Here is an 18,499-nt window from a genome sequence, read left to right on the forward strand (position 1 = left end):
GGCTTCCTCCTGCTCATCAGTGACCGCTATCTTCATAAAGCCAGCTGACATAGTGTGATTAGCAGTCTGACTCTGACTACCACGCGTTTGTAATGAACTAGTATCGCGATTGCGTGGAGAGTGTAGAAGTGCAAGTGCACTCGATTTTGGCGGGATCGATCGTTGAAAGTAGCGAAATACTAGAACTCACCATTTTATAAGGAGGGATGAACATTGAAACGAATGCTCCGAGAATTCATGCGATCACTTTATTCTGATTTTATTTTTAGTGATTAAATATTAGCAGTTTTGATTTCTAAAATAAGTATTTTTCAGAAGCTTTTTGAAATATCATAAGAAAACAAATCGACACCACATTTCATTTCGGTAACCGTTAACTTGTAATCGAAGCAGGGGGAAAAGTCGTCGGTACCCTCCCATCCGACAGCGCCGAGTTCACGAGACAACGAAAGGGAAATTACAACCATCCAAGAACCGTCTAAAACTAAGTTTTATAATGGAGACACAGCCTTGCCTCGCTGAACTAAGGTCGAGTGAGGAAAGGATTGTTTGTACGACAAAAGCTCTACAAAATTTGGTAGACGACTTGGCCGTTGAGCATCTTGGTAAATGTCCAACGTCGTCCATTGAAATGACCAAACTCGATAGATTTGGACATGTATTAGGACTAGACACAAATTACAGGGGGTGGGTGGTGGGCCGGTGTTTTTCGAAACACCGCTGCATCAAAAATAGTGACCCTTCAAAAGTTCATGTACAAAAATTAGTGACCCTCCCCTTATCCGTGCATGAAAATAAATGACCCTCCCCTGTTACTCAATACCCCCAACAAACCCGCAATGTGTTCAAGATCCCCCTTCTGATCATGACTTGCTATACTTTTGAAATCCCCCTCCAAAAAGCAAGGCAAAATGTGGCTGATATAACGCTTTGTCCAAAAATTTCAAATTATATGTGTGTGATAATTCATGTAAATGTACTTTGCTTGAAGTGGCAGGTAAAAAGTGCATGCGTGTATAAAAATGAAATTTTTAGATTTCATCGATAATGTTGATTCACTATACATGGTAGTCGACTATAAGAAAACTGTGTGTATGTGTATTTTCCAATATAAAACTAGCAATATCTGTTCATCTATAGATGTTTAATAACTGATATAAATGTACGTGATTAGCATGGGTTGTTTCCAAGTGCACATGGGAACAAAATATTAGTTTTTTTTTTAATTTCGCTCAAAATGTTGATCCTCTATACATGGGTGTCTATGACAAAACTGTAAATAAAAAATCACAATTAAAAATATGCACTTTTTTGTGCATATGTGGACGCTGAATATTGACATAATTATACTTGATTAGAAGAGGATGGTAACACGTGCATCTGTGTACCTGAACTTTGTTTTTAGAATTTCGCATAAAAAGTTGATCAATTATACATTGTAGTCTATGACAAAACTAAGAATATACGGCTAGTTTTCAATCGGGTTCGAACCACAACATACGGCATCATCGCCTAGCGGAGAGGCCACAGAGAGAACCGCTTTAAAATACAAAATTGGCAAATCTGTCTATTTATATACACTCGACTATGGTATAAATGTTCCATTATTAGACCAGAGTGGTTTCAAGTCTATGGTAGTGCAAGAAATTTGATTTTGGAATTTCACTGAAATGTCGATTCACTATGCATAGCAGTCTATGACAAAACTATGAATATTTTTTTTCCAATACAAAACTAAGTAAATCTGTGCATTTATGTACACCTAATTATTAGTATTAATGTTCATGATTAGACCAGAGTGGTTTCAAGTCCATGATTGTGCAATAAATTTGATTTTGGAATTTCACTGAAATGTCAATTCACTATGCATAGCAGTCTATGATGACACTATGGATATTTTTTTCCAATACAAAACTAGGTAAATTTGTGCATTTATGTACACCTAATTATTAGTATTAATGTTAATGATTAGACTAGAGTGGTTTCAAGTCTATGGTTGTGCAAGAAATTTGATTTTGGAATTTCACTGAAATGTCGATTCACTATGCATAGCAGTCTATGACAAAACTATGAATATTTTTTTCCAATACAAAACTAAGTAAATCTGTGCATTATTTACACCTAATTATTAGTATTAAGGTTCATTATTAGACCCGAGTGGTTTCAAGTCTATGGTTGTGCAATAAATTTGATTTTGGCATTTACTGAAATGTTGATTCACTATACATGGCAGTCTATGACAAAACTATTAATTTTTTTTTCCAATACAAACTAAGTAAATATGTGCATTTATGTACACCTAATTATTAGTATTAATGTTAATGATGAGACTAGAACGGTTTCAAGTCCATGGTTGTGCAAGAAATTTGATTTTGGAATTTCATCGAGATGTTGATTCACTATACATTGTAGGCTATGAGGAAACTACAAATAACTCATAGGTTATCTGATCCTAAATTGTTATTCAAAAGTTGATCGACCTGAAGCTTTCAGTTGTTATTGATGACATTTTGCACTATTCTGAATAGTTTATATTCTGTCAATACCCTCAAAAAATAAAAAATGGACATACAACGACATGAACATTTGACACCGACCTATACCCGATGTATTGCCAATGGGAGAATGATATCAAATAAGTGATCTCCCAAATTGTTATTGAAAGAGTCATAATAGGGGACAGTTATGCACAATAGAGGAGTTGGACAAAAAGAAATCATGACAACTTAATCAATGTGGCTGTTTGGATCATCAATACATTGTTTATTATACCCTTAAACTTGCGCTCGAAGGGCGCGCCGAAAATTGAAATGGCAGAAAATGAAGTGCCAGGAGGTATTTTTTCTTTTTTCAGTATTCAATATTCTTCAATACGTGCACATGCAATTTCAGCTTTGATGCAGAAAAAAGGTGACCCTCCCCCATAGACATGCACAAAATTTTATGACCCTTCAAAATACTTGCGCGAAAAATGGCGACCCACCCCCAAAAAACACCGCCCCCCCCCCTTGTAATTTGTGTCCAGTCCCTTGGGCGTATTTGCTGCTCTCCCAGAACTGTTTTGATTTTTCCCGTCTTCCCGTTCTTTCCTGAAATGCGGCATTTCTAGGACGGCGTTTGGACAGAATGGTGCTTTATTATCAAGGCAAACACGACTGCAATCAAGACTCCCTGCAAGAGTGATGTACACTATGAGCAGAGGAAAACCCCGATAATTGCCATAATTGACCCGTGGCAGAAAAACTACTAGTTGGATTTCTGCAGCGTTTACCCGTATACAAAGATGCAGATAGCTATTGCCGCTGTCATGATACGCATTATGTTGAATCATTCAAAAACGCGCTGAATACCGTGACAAACGCTTCGTTTTCGGACGAAAAACGTACACTCTGAGAACTAAGGAGTGTCGATCGCCTGGCAACGTCATCATGTTTTGTACAAATCCGAGGCGCCGAACCTCTGCTCCAGTAAGACTTCGAAAAAGTCTATGTTCAAGACAAGTCATTGACAATGACATAGTCCCCACTTGTAATAGGAGTATTAGTCTTGATGGGGCAGGGAAATGTGGTCAATAAGGGACGATTCAGAATTACTCTTCCAGGGGGGTGAGGATTTTCAGGGGGGGGGCACCCATTTTTCCCAAGAAAATTTAGGGGGGCCAGACAAAAATACCACAGTCTTTTAGGGGGGCCAAGGAAAAAAAAAACATCAAGTTAATATTTGCCCAGAATTTCTGATCTCTCACAAAAGAGAACCATAGATGCTACCTGGGTGACAGATAAACTCAACATGTTTAGTTAAACTCCTTTAGCTGCCAAATTCAGTAATATTCTCAGTGGTTTGTTTTATGCATCTACTGCAGTATCTTGTTCTCCTCCCTGAAGCGTTATGAAATGTCCAGTATTTAGCTTGTCAATACAAACCATACAGTGAACATTCAGGGTTGTTTTTGTTGAAAAGAGATCTCAGATCAAGTCCAGAGGCACTGCACCAACGCTATGGTGTCAGATTGTTGAAATATTGTGTACACAAGAAATTTGCTGTAGTACAAGAAGTGATCTCAATGTGTATGAGGCTAGGAGAAATGTGGATAGGCTTACACATTGTGTATTGATGCTAATACTTTTGTGTCCCATTCATTCTGATATGTATAATCAAAGATTTCACAGTGGCGGCTGGCAGAAAAGGCAAAAAAAACAAATTAACATGTATTTAATCGTTTCATGTCATCTGAAAACATGCGCATCATGACTATTTTAAAATTAGAGTTTGTTAAAAAAATTTGAAATATGAATGCTCTGTCATTTTGAAAATACTGCTGACAAAATGTGAACTTTGACTCGCCACAGGGTTGTCTGCATTTTAATTTGAACATTGGATTGTGAATGTAATGAGCAGAATAACATGTGAATTCATGTTTTGGATAAGGTGTTTTGTCCAAGAAATGTTCTAAAATATTCCTCAGCATTGTTGCTTTCAGTAGCAGCTACTTGGTTTTATGACAACCAAATTAGAAAAAAAGAGAAAATTAAAAACAAGTTGGCTTTCACCAATTTTAATTCCTAATGTTTAAAACTTTCACCGTGAGTCTGCAAATATTCAGCATCATCAAATGAAAATGTATGCTGAACTTGTGCATGTACATGTACATCTCACTTTCCAGAAATATCTGGATATCTGCAAATGATGTACCATTAAACTTCAAGATATATATCACTTTGCCAATTATCTGCTCCTCTGATTTTCTGTTCACCATTTCTAACTGACATCTTTGCTTGTCTTTGTGTGCACATCTTTGCTTGTCTTTGTGTGCATCATTATAATGTATCAGTGAGACATAACGAAAAAAGTATTCATGTTTAGTAATTAACTTTTCTTCAGAAATTTACAACCAGATATGTTTATTGCTACCCTTGCAAAAGTGTGCCATTTGCAGTCCCTGCAAATCATTCTTTTTATAGTCACATAACCCTGAAATGATTTGTTATATTATCGATTAAATGTCCACTACAGTTCCTGCAACTTGTTAGACTGGATATGTCTATAATGTATAAGCATGCATGTATATATTAGGGGGGGCATGGAAAAAAAACAGGAAAGATGAGGGGGCCATAGATTTTTTCTATAATTTACTGGGGGGGCCATGGAAAAAAAAATCACCAAGAAAATAGAAAATCCTCCACCCTCCCCGGAAGTAAATTCTGAATCGTCCCTAAGAAGTATCACTGGAGTGTATATGTTGATATCTATGAGTACATAGGTCTATGTCGTTGTTCCCAATTTGAAATACATGAGGCATGCGTAAGTTATGGTTCGAAATCTGGAAAAAAGATCAGACCTCTAGCTGTATTGGCCAGCCATGAAATAAAAATATGCGCATAATAATTGAGGTACAAGATGTGACATCTTAACGTCTTATATCCAATCAAAATTGGGGTATAGAACTTGTGGTTACAGAGTTATGCATATATATATATATATATATATTATATATATATATATATATATATATATATATATATATTATATATATATATAAATATATATATATATCAAGGTCAAAGGTCATCGATGTCACATGACATTTTGAAAAAAAAAATTGTATATCTAAATAATCCCTTTATGCCAAAAATCAGACCTCTAGCTCTATTCGCTTGCCCAAATTAGATATGTGCATAATTAATGAGGTAAAGCGTTTATTGTCATAAGGTCTCCCATCCTACTAAATATGAAGGACATAGGACCTGTGGTTACTTATTTATTGACATAAACGTATATTTTAGGTAAAAGGTCATCGAGGTCACATGACATTTTGTTAAAAAAAATTGTATCGCTAAGTTATCCCTATATACCAAAAATCAGACATCTAGCTCTATATGGCTTGCTCAAATTAGATATGTGCATAATTAATGATACAGTATGTGGCGTCATAAGATTTCCCATCATACCAAATAGGAAATGTGTGCCAGTTGTGGTTACTGAGTTATGGACAAATATGTATATTTGAGGTTAAAGGTCACCAAGGTCACCTGACATTTTGTCAAAAAAAATTGTACTGCTAAGTTATCCCCATATACTAAAAATCAGACCTCTAGCTCTGTTTGATCGCTCAAAATTAGATATGCGCATAATTAATAAAGTACAATATGTGGCTTCATAAGGTGTCCCATCATACCATACATGAAGGGTGTAGCACTTGTGGTTACTGAGTTATGGACAAATATGTATATTTGAGGTTAAAGGTCACCAAGGTCACTTGACATTTTGTCCAAAAAAAATTGTACTGCTAAGTTATCCCATATACTAAAATCAGACCTCTAGCTCTGTTTGATCGCTCAAAATTAGATATGCGCATAATTAATAAAGTACAATATGTGGCTTCATAAGGTGTCCCATCATACCATACATGAAGGGTGTAGCACTTGTGGTTACTGAGTATGGACAAATATGTATATTTGAGGTAAAAGGTCACGTGACATTTTGTCAAAAAAATTGTATTGCTAAGTTATCCCTATATACCAAAAATCAGACCTCTTGCTCTATTGGCTCGCTCAAAATTAGATATTCGCATAATTAATGAGGTACAGTATGTGGCTTCATAAGGTTTCCCATCATACCAAATATGAAGGGTGTACCACTTGTGGTTACTGAGTTATGGACAAATATGTATATTTGAGGACAAAGGTCATTGAGGTCACGTGACATTTTGTCAAAAAAATTGTATTGCTAAGTTATCCCTATATACCAAAAATCAGACCTCTAGCTCTATTGGCTCGCTCAAAATTAGATATGCGCATAATTAATGAGGTACAATATGTGGCGTCATAAGGTGTCCCATCATACCAAATATGAAGGGTGTAGCACTTGTGGTTACTGAGTCATGGACAAATATGTATATTTGAGGTCAAAGGTCATTGAGGTCACGTGACATTTTGTCAAAAAATTGTATTGCTAAGTTATCCCTATATACCAAAAGTCACCCTCTAGCTCTATTGGCTCGCTCAAAATTAGATATGCGCATAATTAATGAGGTACAATATGTTGCTTCATAAGGTTTCCTATCATACCAAATATGAAGGGTGTACCACTTGTGGTTACTGAGTTATGGACAAATATGTATATTTGAGGTCAAAGATCATTGAGATCACGTGATATTTTGTCAAAAAAATTGTATTGCTAAGTTATCCCTACATACCAAAAATCAGACCTCTAGCTCTATTGGCTCGCTCAAAATTAGATATGTGCATAATTAATGAGGTACAATATGTGGCGTCATAAGGTGTCCCATCATACCATATATGAAGGGTGTAGCACTTGTGGTTACTGAGTTATGGACAAATATGTATATTTGAGGTCAAAGGTCACCAGGGTCACATGACATTTTGTCAAAATATCTGAGATATCTGCGTGAACTGATGGACCAACGGATGGACGAACGGACGGACATGACCCAATCTATAAGCCCCCTGGACTTCATCTGTGGGACTAAAAACTGTGTCACTGCATCCTTTTTGCAATATGAATACGATGAGAAACTAAATTTTTATTTTTCTTGGCCTTATACATGGGAGTCTATGAAGAACTGCCTTATACATGGGAGTCTATGGAGGTGTAAACTAAAAAGTCCTCTAACACGGCCAAATTTGATCGCATTGTGAAACAAATCGACGTGCATCTGTATGGGGTAGGGTACTATCCTTGTGCAAAGTTTGAAAGAAATTGACCAGGGCATGTCTGAGATATCTGCGTGAACGGACGGACGGACGGACGCACGCACGCACGCACGGACATGACCAAACCTATAAGTCCCCCCGGACGGTGTCCGTGGGGAGTAACAAACCTACAGGGGAAATGAGTGGATGTATCGTATGGAAAGTAAACCGCAAAATTGGGTGAATATAGTATATGTAAAGTCACCGTGCAGTCACTGTTTACACATTATGTGGCGTACACGTCCTTTCTTGGAGGTGTTCAACCACCTGTTGTAAATCGCTACTTTTTGTTCACAAAGAAACCATATAGTTATCTTTTGCTCCACCCATTTTTATAGATTTTTCTCGGTAGGGCCGTTCAACTGAATAAATAAGTACCGTATGGTCTTCGAGAAAGCGACACAGAAGGCACAGACATCACGTCATTCGACGAACAACGATTAATTTCCTTATCACATAAAAAATCTGTAAATTCGGAATCGAACCTGCGGCTGTAGTGAAGGTATAAGCTGTCGAACTGTAGCCGTAGCTTGAACTCTCTGAAGTGCCTCGCTGTTGATGTATTTTCGGAGGTTGACTCGGATAACAGAATATAGTTTCCGTCAAGTGGAAAAAATTTGGAGTACAGTCCCTCTATCCAGAGGGACTGTGGTTTGAGGCATCTCCACACAGGCACCGGTGGTTTGGGTACTCTGCTAAATCGATCGGTTTTCTATGGTGGCCCAAAACTACCTGTTCTCCGCATTTAAAGTCTGCGTCGCATTCAATTGTTTTTCTCTCACATATGTCTCCGCATTCAAAGTCTGCGTCGCATTCAATTGTTTTTCTCTCACATATGTCTCCGCATTCAAAGTCTGCGTCGCATTCAATTTTTTTTCTCTCACATATGTGTCCGCATTCAAAGTCTGCGTCGCAGTCAATTGTTTCTCTCCTAGATGGGCCACAGGCGGCCCAAACACTATTAATAAGCTTATTATTGAGTTTTTCTCAGTTTTCTCTATCAGTTCTTCTCCCTTTCTTCACGCTCTGACTGATCGTAGTAAATAAAAAGAAATTACTTTATAGCCTAACCTAGCCTCTTGACTCTTTATTTATTTTACACCCCATTACAAGGACGTTTATCTCTCATATACACACATCTTGTAATTAATAGTCAACATGACTAATTATGCTAATCCGTGGACTTATCAGGATTTTATAGGTTAGTCAACATCGCGAAAGATAGGAAAGGTTACTAATAAAACATTTACATCTCTATCTTTCCAATGTTGACCAACCCTTGATAAGTCCACGGATTAGCATAATTAGTTGTGTTGACTAATTAATTACAAGATGTGTATATGAGAGATAAAGATCCTTGTTATGGGTGTAAAATAAATAAAGAGTCAGGTGGCTATAGGTTAGGCTATATAGTCATTTATTTTATTTACTACGATCAGTCAGAGCATGAAGAAAAGGAGAGGGACTGACAGTGACAGAGAAAACTGAGAAAACTCAATAATAAGCTTTATTAATAGTGATTGGGCCGCCTGTGGATGGTCGTCGCAGTCAATGATTTTGTCACCAACACATGAGGGCTAATGTGCAGCGCTGAATAAAATCTGACCCAATTGGGTAGCTGAATCTTACCAATATAATGAAAACAATACAAATAGACTCCCTAAGTGGCTATGAATAGTGAAAATGGACCAATCAGAGAAAGAGCTTATTCAAGCTGCACATCAGCAGACACATGAAGGCGCTGGCAAGTTTTGGTGAGCGTGACCCTCGCTCCATGACCCATGATTGCATCCGGAAAAAGTATCACTCTTTTAGTGTTCGTGATCGCGAAAAGCTCATTTTTGAAGGTAAGTGACAAAGTTATTCATTGTATTGTAAGCTTATGGGGTTAATGATCTAGCCAAGGGGGTACGCTGCTCACCAGTATGGACGCATCCTATGGGTCCCACATGAGCGTCCGAATGTAAAACGGCAGCCCGTCCCACAACTGCCAATACATCCAGGGCTAGACGGTGGCTAGATCATTAACCCCATAAGCTTACAATACAATGAATAACTTTGTCACTTACCTTCGAAATCAATGAGCTTTTCGCGATCACGAACACTGAAAGAGTGATACTTTTTCCGGATGCAATCATGGGTCATGGAGCGAGGGTCACGCTCACCAAAACTTGCCAGCGCCTTCATGTGTTGGTGACAAAATCACTGACTGCGACGCCCATCTAGGAGAGAAACAATTGAATGCGACGCAGACTTTGAATGCGGAGACATATGTGAGAGAGAAACAATTAAATGCGACGCAGACTTTGAATGCGGACACATATGTGAGAGAGAAACAATTAAATGCGACGCAGACTTTGAATGCGGAGACATATGTGAGAGAGAAACAATTGAATGCGACGCAGACTTTGAATGCGGACACATATGTGAGAGAGAAACAATTGAATGCGACGCAGACTTGAATGCGGAGACATTTGTGAGAGAAAAAAAATTGAATGCGACGCAGACTTTGAATGCGGAGACATAAGCTTATGTGAGAGAAAAACAATTGAATGCGACGCAGACTTTGAATGCGGAGACATATGTGAGAGAAAAACAATTGAATGCGATGCAGACTTTGAATGCGGAGACATATGTGAGAGAAAAACAATTGAATGCGACGCAGACTTTGAATGCGGAGACATATGTGAGAGAAAAACAATTGAATGCGACGCAGACTTTAAATGCGGAGAACATGAAGTTTTGGGCCACCGTAGTTTTCTGCTCGATCCCGTGCTCGATCTGCCCGACACTGTGACCTACTTCATGTTGCAGTGGCGGGCAGATCGAGCAAGGGATCGAGAGCCACAGCATCTCTTTATGAATGAGACTTACTGTTTCGATCGTGTCATTGCATTTACTTCATAAATATATTTGTAAAGTGTCTAAATAATTCTGAATAACGCTGAATCGATAGCGCGGTGAAAGCTATGCCCGCCAATGGCCGACTTGCTATTGAATTTGGACAGCCTGAGACAATGATTGACATGCTCACGTGACAAATCCCTATGTCTGATTGGTGGAGATACTATTCAGTGTATCAAAATGTCAACTTGATTGGATACATGAATGAAATTACCTGTAATCGTTTGCATATCTTTGGGTGACAGGGCGCTTTACTCATTGAATGAAAGTTAAACCCAACAAAAATCATGCAATGTGTGACAATAATTTTGATCCATTCACATCAAAAGAAAATAAGAAGACTGTGCACAACTTCTCGCCTTCGGCTCAAAGTTGTACGGCTCCGCGAAAAGGACTCGTATACGATGACGTCTAACAGAAAAATACCAAAGGATTATATATACATATACATTTTCTCACGGGAAACACTTATATATATATATATATATATATATATATATATATATATATATATATTATATATATATATTATATATATATATATATATATAGGGAATTGCGGACCTCTGAGCGTGCACTCGGATCTCATTTTTCAAGTCCTAAAACGAGAAACTCGTCTTGCGGTACTGTTGTGCGCGTGGTTATTGTAACCCCGCAGCGAAGAAACATCGATAGGCTTCTTTGCGTTATACAGCTACACGACTGGAGAACGAATACTAGGAGGCAACATTATGAAGAAATAGATGAAATCAAGTGAGATACTTACCATAGCAAACGCTACAACGAATAGGGACAGGACGAGAACTCCCATCTTCATGATTGTATTCGGCGATGACAGAGTCAGATTCGAAGGTATTCAAAAATGAGTGATTCCTTGGTTTGCTTCAGACTTATATTCACTATCCCGAAGAGTCACATGACTGTAACAGCTGGAGTCACGGTGGATTAGGCTTCGATGTTTCCGGTATACCTTTCAATCAAATTGCAAAGTTTGCATGTGTAAATATGGCAAAGTAAAAATTTTAAATTTACTTACTATTTGAATATCTTTTCACATAAGCTTATTGAACGGTAGGGATTTTGACAGACAAGCAGATAAATGTGCATATTTAAGGTAGTACGTGCCTCAAACCTTTCCTAAATAAAATTTCTAACCATTTCTTCACCAAATCAAAAATAAAAATGGATCACCGCGCAAAATTTGGTACTATAGAGGCAAGTTACCTAGGATTTCAAGATATGTGAAATTCAAAATGGCCGCCATCCCTGTGTTAATTCTATGGGGAAATGAAATTTTCAATTTTGAAAAACTATGACGGTAAAAATTTTTCTTACAGCAAGAGCTTAAAACGAGTCCCTATAAGTTGTAGACCAGAAATATATTGATAAAGTTTGAGAGTCCAAAGATGTGGCCCCGAGAGCCGCGTTCAACCTAAATGTATAAAAAACATGCCACAAATGTGCGTAAATCAAACAATTCTGAAGTCGGTAATTTTTCGGCGTTTTAAAACTTCAAGCGACGAATAAAGAACGAATCACCCGATCAACTCTAAAATTTAACTGTTCTTCATTGGAGAGAAGACAAAATCGATTTCTTCATTTCTTTTCATCGATCGACTTAATAAAACAGAAAGATTAACACACTCGGTAGCAATCTTGTACAGTGTACACGGATCAAGTTTTAAACATATTGTTTAAGTGATTCCAATGTCGCTAAAGGAGAGATGATTTTGTTCTCCCTGTTGTTTACTTTTTGCTATTGATGATTTAATGTCATAGACCGTTTTTCAAAGGTAGTGCAACTAAGAGTGTTCGCCGTTTGATAGTTACGTTAAAGGCAAAAAATACATGTACACGCTTTTAACTTTATAATTAGGAACTGACTCCTGAATGTTTCCCAGTACCATACATTATACCGAATCTGGTGTAGTTATATCTGGCTATCTCCTAATTCAGTAAAAAATTGAAGAGAAATAATAAACCTGATGACATCCTCAATTTCATTCCTTCTCTCTGATCCAGACACGCCCATAACTGCCCACACAAAGAAAATACACCGTGACAGTTTTGTAATCAAAAATTCACCCGTCCCCACATATTATCCATACAGCTTGTTTTTTCATGCCCTGGTTACAGTTTATAATTTTAAATCCAAAATATTTCGCCCTAGAAACAACCGTCATAAAATATTCTAAATAAATAAAACTGTGGAAAAATCATCAGCTGCGCTTATCAAATCACGTCATGACATAATTCCAGTTGTTATGCTCTCTATGCATCATTCGGATTCTCTCAACCTGCCGCGAATTGTGACATCAACACGTCTTTTCGTAGTCAAATGAATATACACGCCGTCGATGAGAAGAGCCGAAACGGCGTCTTGCTCTTTCTGTTTGTGTTAAGCTTTGCCCGTTCTCCAGTCTGCCTGAGTCTACCAGTGTTAAAGTGGTCGTACACAAATTGAGTAGAAATAAATAATATGAAATACAGCCGAGATCTCATGAAGTCCTTGCCAGTACATGGATCTAAAATGAGGGTATCGAGGAGAACAATTGACCTCTTCAGAAGCAGAGAGCGTATTGCTTCAAAGTTGTTCCTCTTTTGAGATTAATGGGTAAACTTTTAATTTACACTTTTTACACAGAATGACAATCTACGAATGTATAAGTTGTAAAGTGGTTCGTCGTACAAATATCATTCGCAGACTCAAGGTCCATTCTGACTCGGCACCTTGCCGTCACGAATATACCAAAAGAAATTTTATATTTCAAACACCACTAAGATCGTGATCATACTTTGGGTATTCACTTTGAAATAGACACAGGTGAAATATAACTATAGGCAGTAAGCAACGTTAAGAACCCGGGCCGTAAAGGTCTTATCTTATATCTTATGGAAGGACAAATAGTTAGCTAAAACAATATCATGAAAATACTTCAAGACAGAAATACATGCGATATCGAATATCGATAGCCACCTTTGTATGTTTTTCGGAAAAACAATGTGGCCGCATCCCGTCGCGTATTGATATACAGTACAGAGAGGAATAATTACATGAAAGTCGCGTACACCTAAGTTACAATGACAATTTACAAGGTTGTTTGTCGAAATTTGAGAAAATGATCAAGAAAATCGAAATAAAAAAAATACAACACGAAATAATGATTACGAGTGGAATTGTCGCTTGTCGTTCCGAACGTCTGCTACGCCAAAGACGCTCTTTTTTAGGGTCTATGGCTGTACCCGTATGCGACCTCTGGTTATCATGTGACAAGGACGCCACGCCTATCCTCTCTAATGATGTCATTTGTTTACCTGTAGAACTCGGAAAGCGACGGCGCGATAGGGGTACGCACGTTGTACCTGGGACTAGTATAATTAACTAGTCTCAGGTTGTACCAACAAAGAATGACGCGGAAATGGAGGAAACGGGCAACAAATTCTGATCATAACAATGACGTGGAAATATGAGTTTAAGAAGAACAACTCCGTATTTGAATAATCTTAAATTACATTACTCGGGCAACAAATTCCGATCATAGGGGAAAAGTTAGATTGAAACAAATATCGTGCCTTTAGTTGGCGATGATTTCGCGATGAAATTATAGAGTTAGGTTAAGTGAGCAAAATTCCAAAGCGCCCTGTACTTATGCGCAAGTAAACTCCCTAGACAAACGGTAATCAGTTGGTGATATTTGTAACCTCCACAAATGTAATAATCTCCACAAATGTAATATCAACCACAATTGTAATAAAATCAACCATATATGTAATAAAATAGTCAACCATTATTGTAACAATCCGCAACCACAAATGTAATAAACAAATTAACCACAAATGTAATAAAACTCAACCATAAATGTAATAAACTTGAACTCGCATATGTGATCATTTGTTTATCAATGCCCTGAGTAAATAATAACTTTAATAAGAGTAGTGTAATCTTATTGCATACTTTCCTGAAACTAGGTTTCCTTTCCGAAACACAGAATAGAATACTTTGAGAACGCTATCAGAAAACGGCGAGGTACTGATCAAACCGTTAGATAATGGAAGTAGAAAAGCAGTTATAGACACTGATAATTACATAATAAGGAAGCGTCAAAACAACTCGTCAACTTGTGATACCACACAAAGTTTATGACAAATGACCCAGAACAAATAACAGAGAAATATAAAACCTTATAACAGAAACTTAAGACACAAAACATGTTGACGACAACATATATTTCAATCTAGTAAAAAACAATACGAACACTAGTACCTTGAACACAGTAGAACAAAATTAGACATCCTGGCATCCCTAGTGAAGGAACAAACTTCAAGTGAGACAACATAGGAATACAGACAATCTATCGATTATTCCACACAATTTATCCACTGAAGACGAATTAGAGGAAGTTGATTAAGAAAGTACGGCAATTTTCGAAAAAACGGCGTTAAAGGATCGTAGTGTTATACAGTCTTCCCCACTCCGGAGTAGAGACTGCACTGACGTTCAGATTACAGCTGTGTCCAGCCATGGCCAATCAGTTCTGTACACAAAACAGGGAAACGTAAAATACACTTTCAAATATGCAAAACAATAAACGCAAACAATTAAGAAATGAATAATGTGTGGAGTTGCTTTCCTTACTACATAGATCAATATTTAAGCGCTAATTCCTCAATTGCAACGACAAAATAGATTTATTACATTTATGGTTGATAAGTATTACATTTATGGGTGTTTTAATTTATTACATTTATTGTTACCATTTATTACATTTGTGGTTGGTGTTTTTATAACATTTATGGTTGATTTTTGTTACATTTATGGGCGATATTACATAATAATATAACATATAATTAATAGATAATACCGTCGTTGTAGTGCATGGAGCAGCAATATAACTCTAATTATGTCACAGAAACAGTGCAGTTATCTAGCTTTACACTGTTGAGTGATTATTGTTTGTTAAAAAACTAGTGATAAACTTCTTCAATACCTCCAGTCAAAATCCTATAAGATGTTATCGCTTGGCTATGATGTTAATATTTGGGTTTTTTCAAATATGGACAGTGACTAAGGTGCAAAGGGCGGGGATGGGGGTAGAGGGTACTCACATAGAAAGGTGTACGGGTATGTGTAACTTTTTCATGAAACAAATTTCTAAACATGGGTTAATTTCGCGTCCGAAAAAATCTAAAACATGGCTCGATAACAAAGCAACTGCCCAATGCTTTAGGAAAACCTTCGCATGCAATACAATAGAGGTGAAAATTTCTAAAATTTGTCATTTTTAGCCCTAATAATAGCGCATGATTTTGGAATATACATGGATAGCTGCTTCAACTAGGGCGTCACACCCAAATATGAAATATCCTTTCGAAAACTCTAAATTAATTTCATCGACTAAATGAACTTTTAACTACTATTTCAAATTTAATTGATATGAACTCATAATAATGGCAAATGTTTTTGTCGTTATTAACGTTCTAAAACCAATAGTAAAATTGCTATCAGGAGTTTGTACAATATAGATCATTTTACCTAAATTGAATATATATTTTGTGTGAGACCCCCTGCCCACCCCAACCCCCCACCCCTAATTACAACAGGAACAAAACTTATCATTTCAAGAATTAAACACCATGTCGTTGTTTTCTTAATATTCCATATAAGGCAGTTCAACACCTGTGTGACAGTAATCCCAAATGCACAGCATGACACACAACTTAAATATATGACATCTGATGCCATATGAAATGAACATCATCGCCGTTTTGAGCTGACACATATCCGTTCTATATTGCAGTCAATGAAAAAAATTAACTGTTTCAGCAACGCTGCCATACATAAATGGTTGGAAAATCAGAAGACTCGGAAAAAATACATCTGTTTTACTGAATGTAGAGGGTGGAAACATTGTTTTCTTGGCCAAATATACCACTACATCTATCATAAATGCAGTTCCATGTGTTCTAATTTTCCACTGACGTGATTTATTAGTAAGCATATACAATAGTTCTTCACAGATTGTATATTAAGGAGGTTTCCACTTTCCTGCAGTTTGAACATCCTATTTTATTTATTTTCCCGCTGTTGGTACTTCCTTTAGCGCCGAAGTCAATGTCTTCAATGGTGAGTGTTGACCTGAAACGTTCAATCATTATTTTGCCAAAAAAAAAAAAAACAGGGACCGCCGCGCAAAATATGGTACTGGAGGGACAAGTTACCTAAGATTCCAAGATATTTGAAATTCAAAACGGCCTCCACCCCTGTATTAATTTTAAACGTAAGTATCAAACGCCAAACACTCTTAGTTGCACTATCTTTGGTAAACAGCCGATGACATTCAATCGCTAATAGCAAAAAAAATTAAAATAAAAAAACAGGGAGAACAAAATGAAACATAAATCATCCCTTATTTCACGACAGTGGAATCACTTTACTTTATAGAATGCGCCTCATGAGGACTTATCTTCGGACTCTCAAATTTTATTAATACAAATTTTATTAATATTTTTCTAATCTACAACTTACGAGACCTCGTTTTGAGGCTCTTGATGTTTTTCCGTCTTAGTTTTTACAGAGCTAAAAATTTCTTTTTTCCCTATGAAAATATACACACTTGCTTGAAGCTCTGTGATTAAGAACTACTTTTTCCTGAATGTCTCCCACACCATACATTACATCAAGTCTAGTGCAGCTCGATCTGGCGATCTCCTAATACACTCAATAAAAAATAAATAAATAATAAACCTGATAACAACCCTACTTCATTCCCTCTCTCCGACCCGCGCACGACTAGTACTAGCAACAGAAAGCAAGTACATGGTGACAGTTTTGTAATCAAAATTCACATGTCCTCACATATTATTCATACAGCTTGTTTTCCATGCGCTGGTTAGAGTTTATAACTTTAAATCCAAAATTTTTCGCCCTAGAATCAACCGTTATAAAATAATCTAAATACATAAAACTGTAGAGAAATCATCAGTTGCGCTTATCAAAACACGTCATGACATGATTCCAGTTGTTATGCTCTGTATGCATCATTTGGATTCTGTCAACCTGCAGCGCATTGTGACATAAACACGTCTTTGCGTAGTCAAATGAATATACAAGCTGTTTAAGACGGTCGATGAGAAAAGCCGAAAACGGTGTCCTTTCTCTTTGAGGTTTGTGTTAAGCTTTGCCCGTTCGCCAGTCTGCTTTAGTTTACCGATGTTAAAGTGGTCGTACACGAATTCAGTAGAAATAAATAATATGAAATACAGCCGAGATCTCATGAAGTCTTTACCAACATTTAGTACATGTTTCTAAAGATGAGGGTATCGAGAAGCGCAATTGACCTCTTCATAGGCAGAGAGAATTTTGCTTCAAAGTTATTCCTTTGATTCTGATTAATGGGTCGATAACAAAGCAACTGTTTCAAGCTTTAGGAAAACCTTCACATGCAGTAAAGGTAAAATTTTCTAAAATTTGTCAAACATATAGCCCTAACAACAGCGCATACTTTTGGAATATACATGGGTAGATGTTTTCAGCTTGGGCGGCACACCCCATATATGGCGTATCCTTTCAAAAACTCCAAATTAACTTAATTGACGAAATGAACTTTCAAGTACTATTTATCAAAATTAATTGATATGAACTCGAGAACTCGTGTCGTTATTAAGGTTCAAAAACAAATAGCAAAATTGCTATCAGGGGTTTGCAAAATATGGATCATTTTACCGAAATTGACTATATGTTGAGTGTGAGCCTCTTCACCACCGCAACCCCCACCCCTAATTACAAGAAGAACAAAACGTATCACTTTAAGAATTAAACACCATGTCTTTCTTTTCTTAATATTCCATATAAGGCAGTTCAACACAACCTGTGTGACAGTAAT

General features: G+C 37.0%; 1 protein-coding gene across 3 annotated transcripts in view; it reads right to left on the reverse strand.

Annotated features, from left to right (window-relative positions):
* The window catches only part of LOC139142439 (BMP-binding endothelial regulator protein-like), a 279,806-nt gene that overhangs the window by 15,805 nt on the left and 245,502 nt on the right, over positions 1–18,499 (reverse strand). Inside the window, exon 1 of one of the 3 annotated variants that reach the window (XM_070712375.1) lies at positions 11,383–11,531. The exons of the other annotated variants lie outside the window; for them this stretch is intronic. Within the exon in view, the coding sequence (XP_070568476.1) occupies positions 11,383–11,433 (51 nt within the window). The 5' untranslated portion in view covers positions 11,434–11,531. Of the gene's footprint in view, positions 1–11,382; positions 11,532–18,499 lie in introns of those variants that run through there. 3 annotated transcript variants of the gene reach the window in all.

The sequence above is a fragment of the Ptychodera flava genome, chromosome 10 (assembly GCF_041260155.1).
Source record: "Ptychodera flava strain L36383 chromosome 10, AS_Pfla_20210202, whole genome shotgun sequence".
NCBI classification, from domain to species: Eukaryota; Metazoa; Hemichordata; class Enteropneusta; family Ptychoderidae; genus Ptychodera; species Ptychodera flava.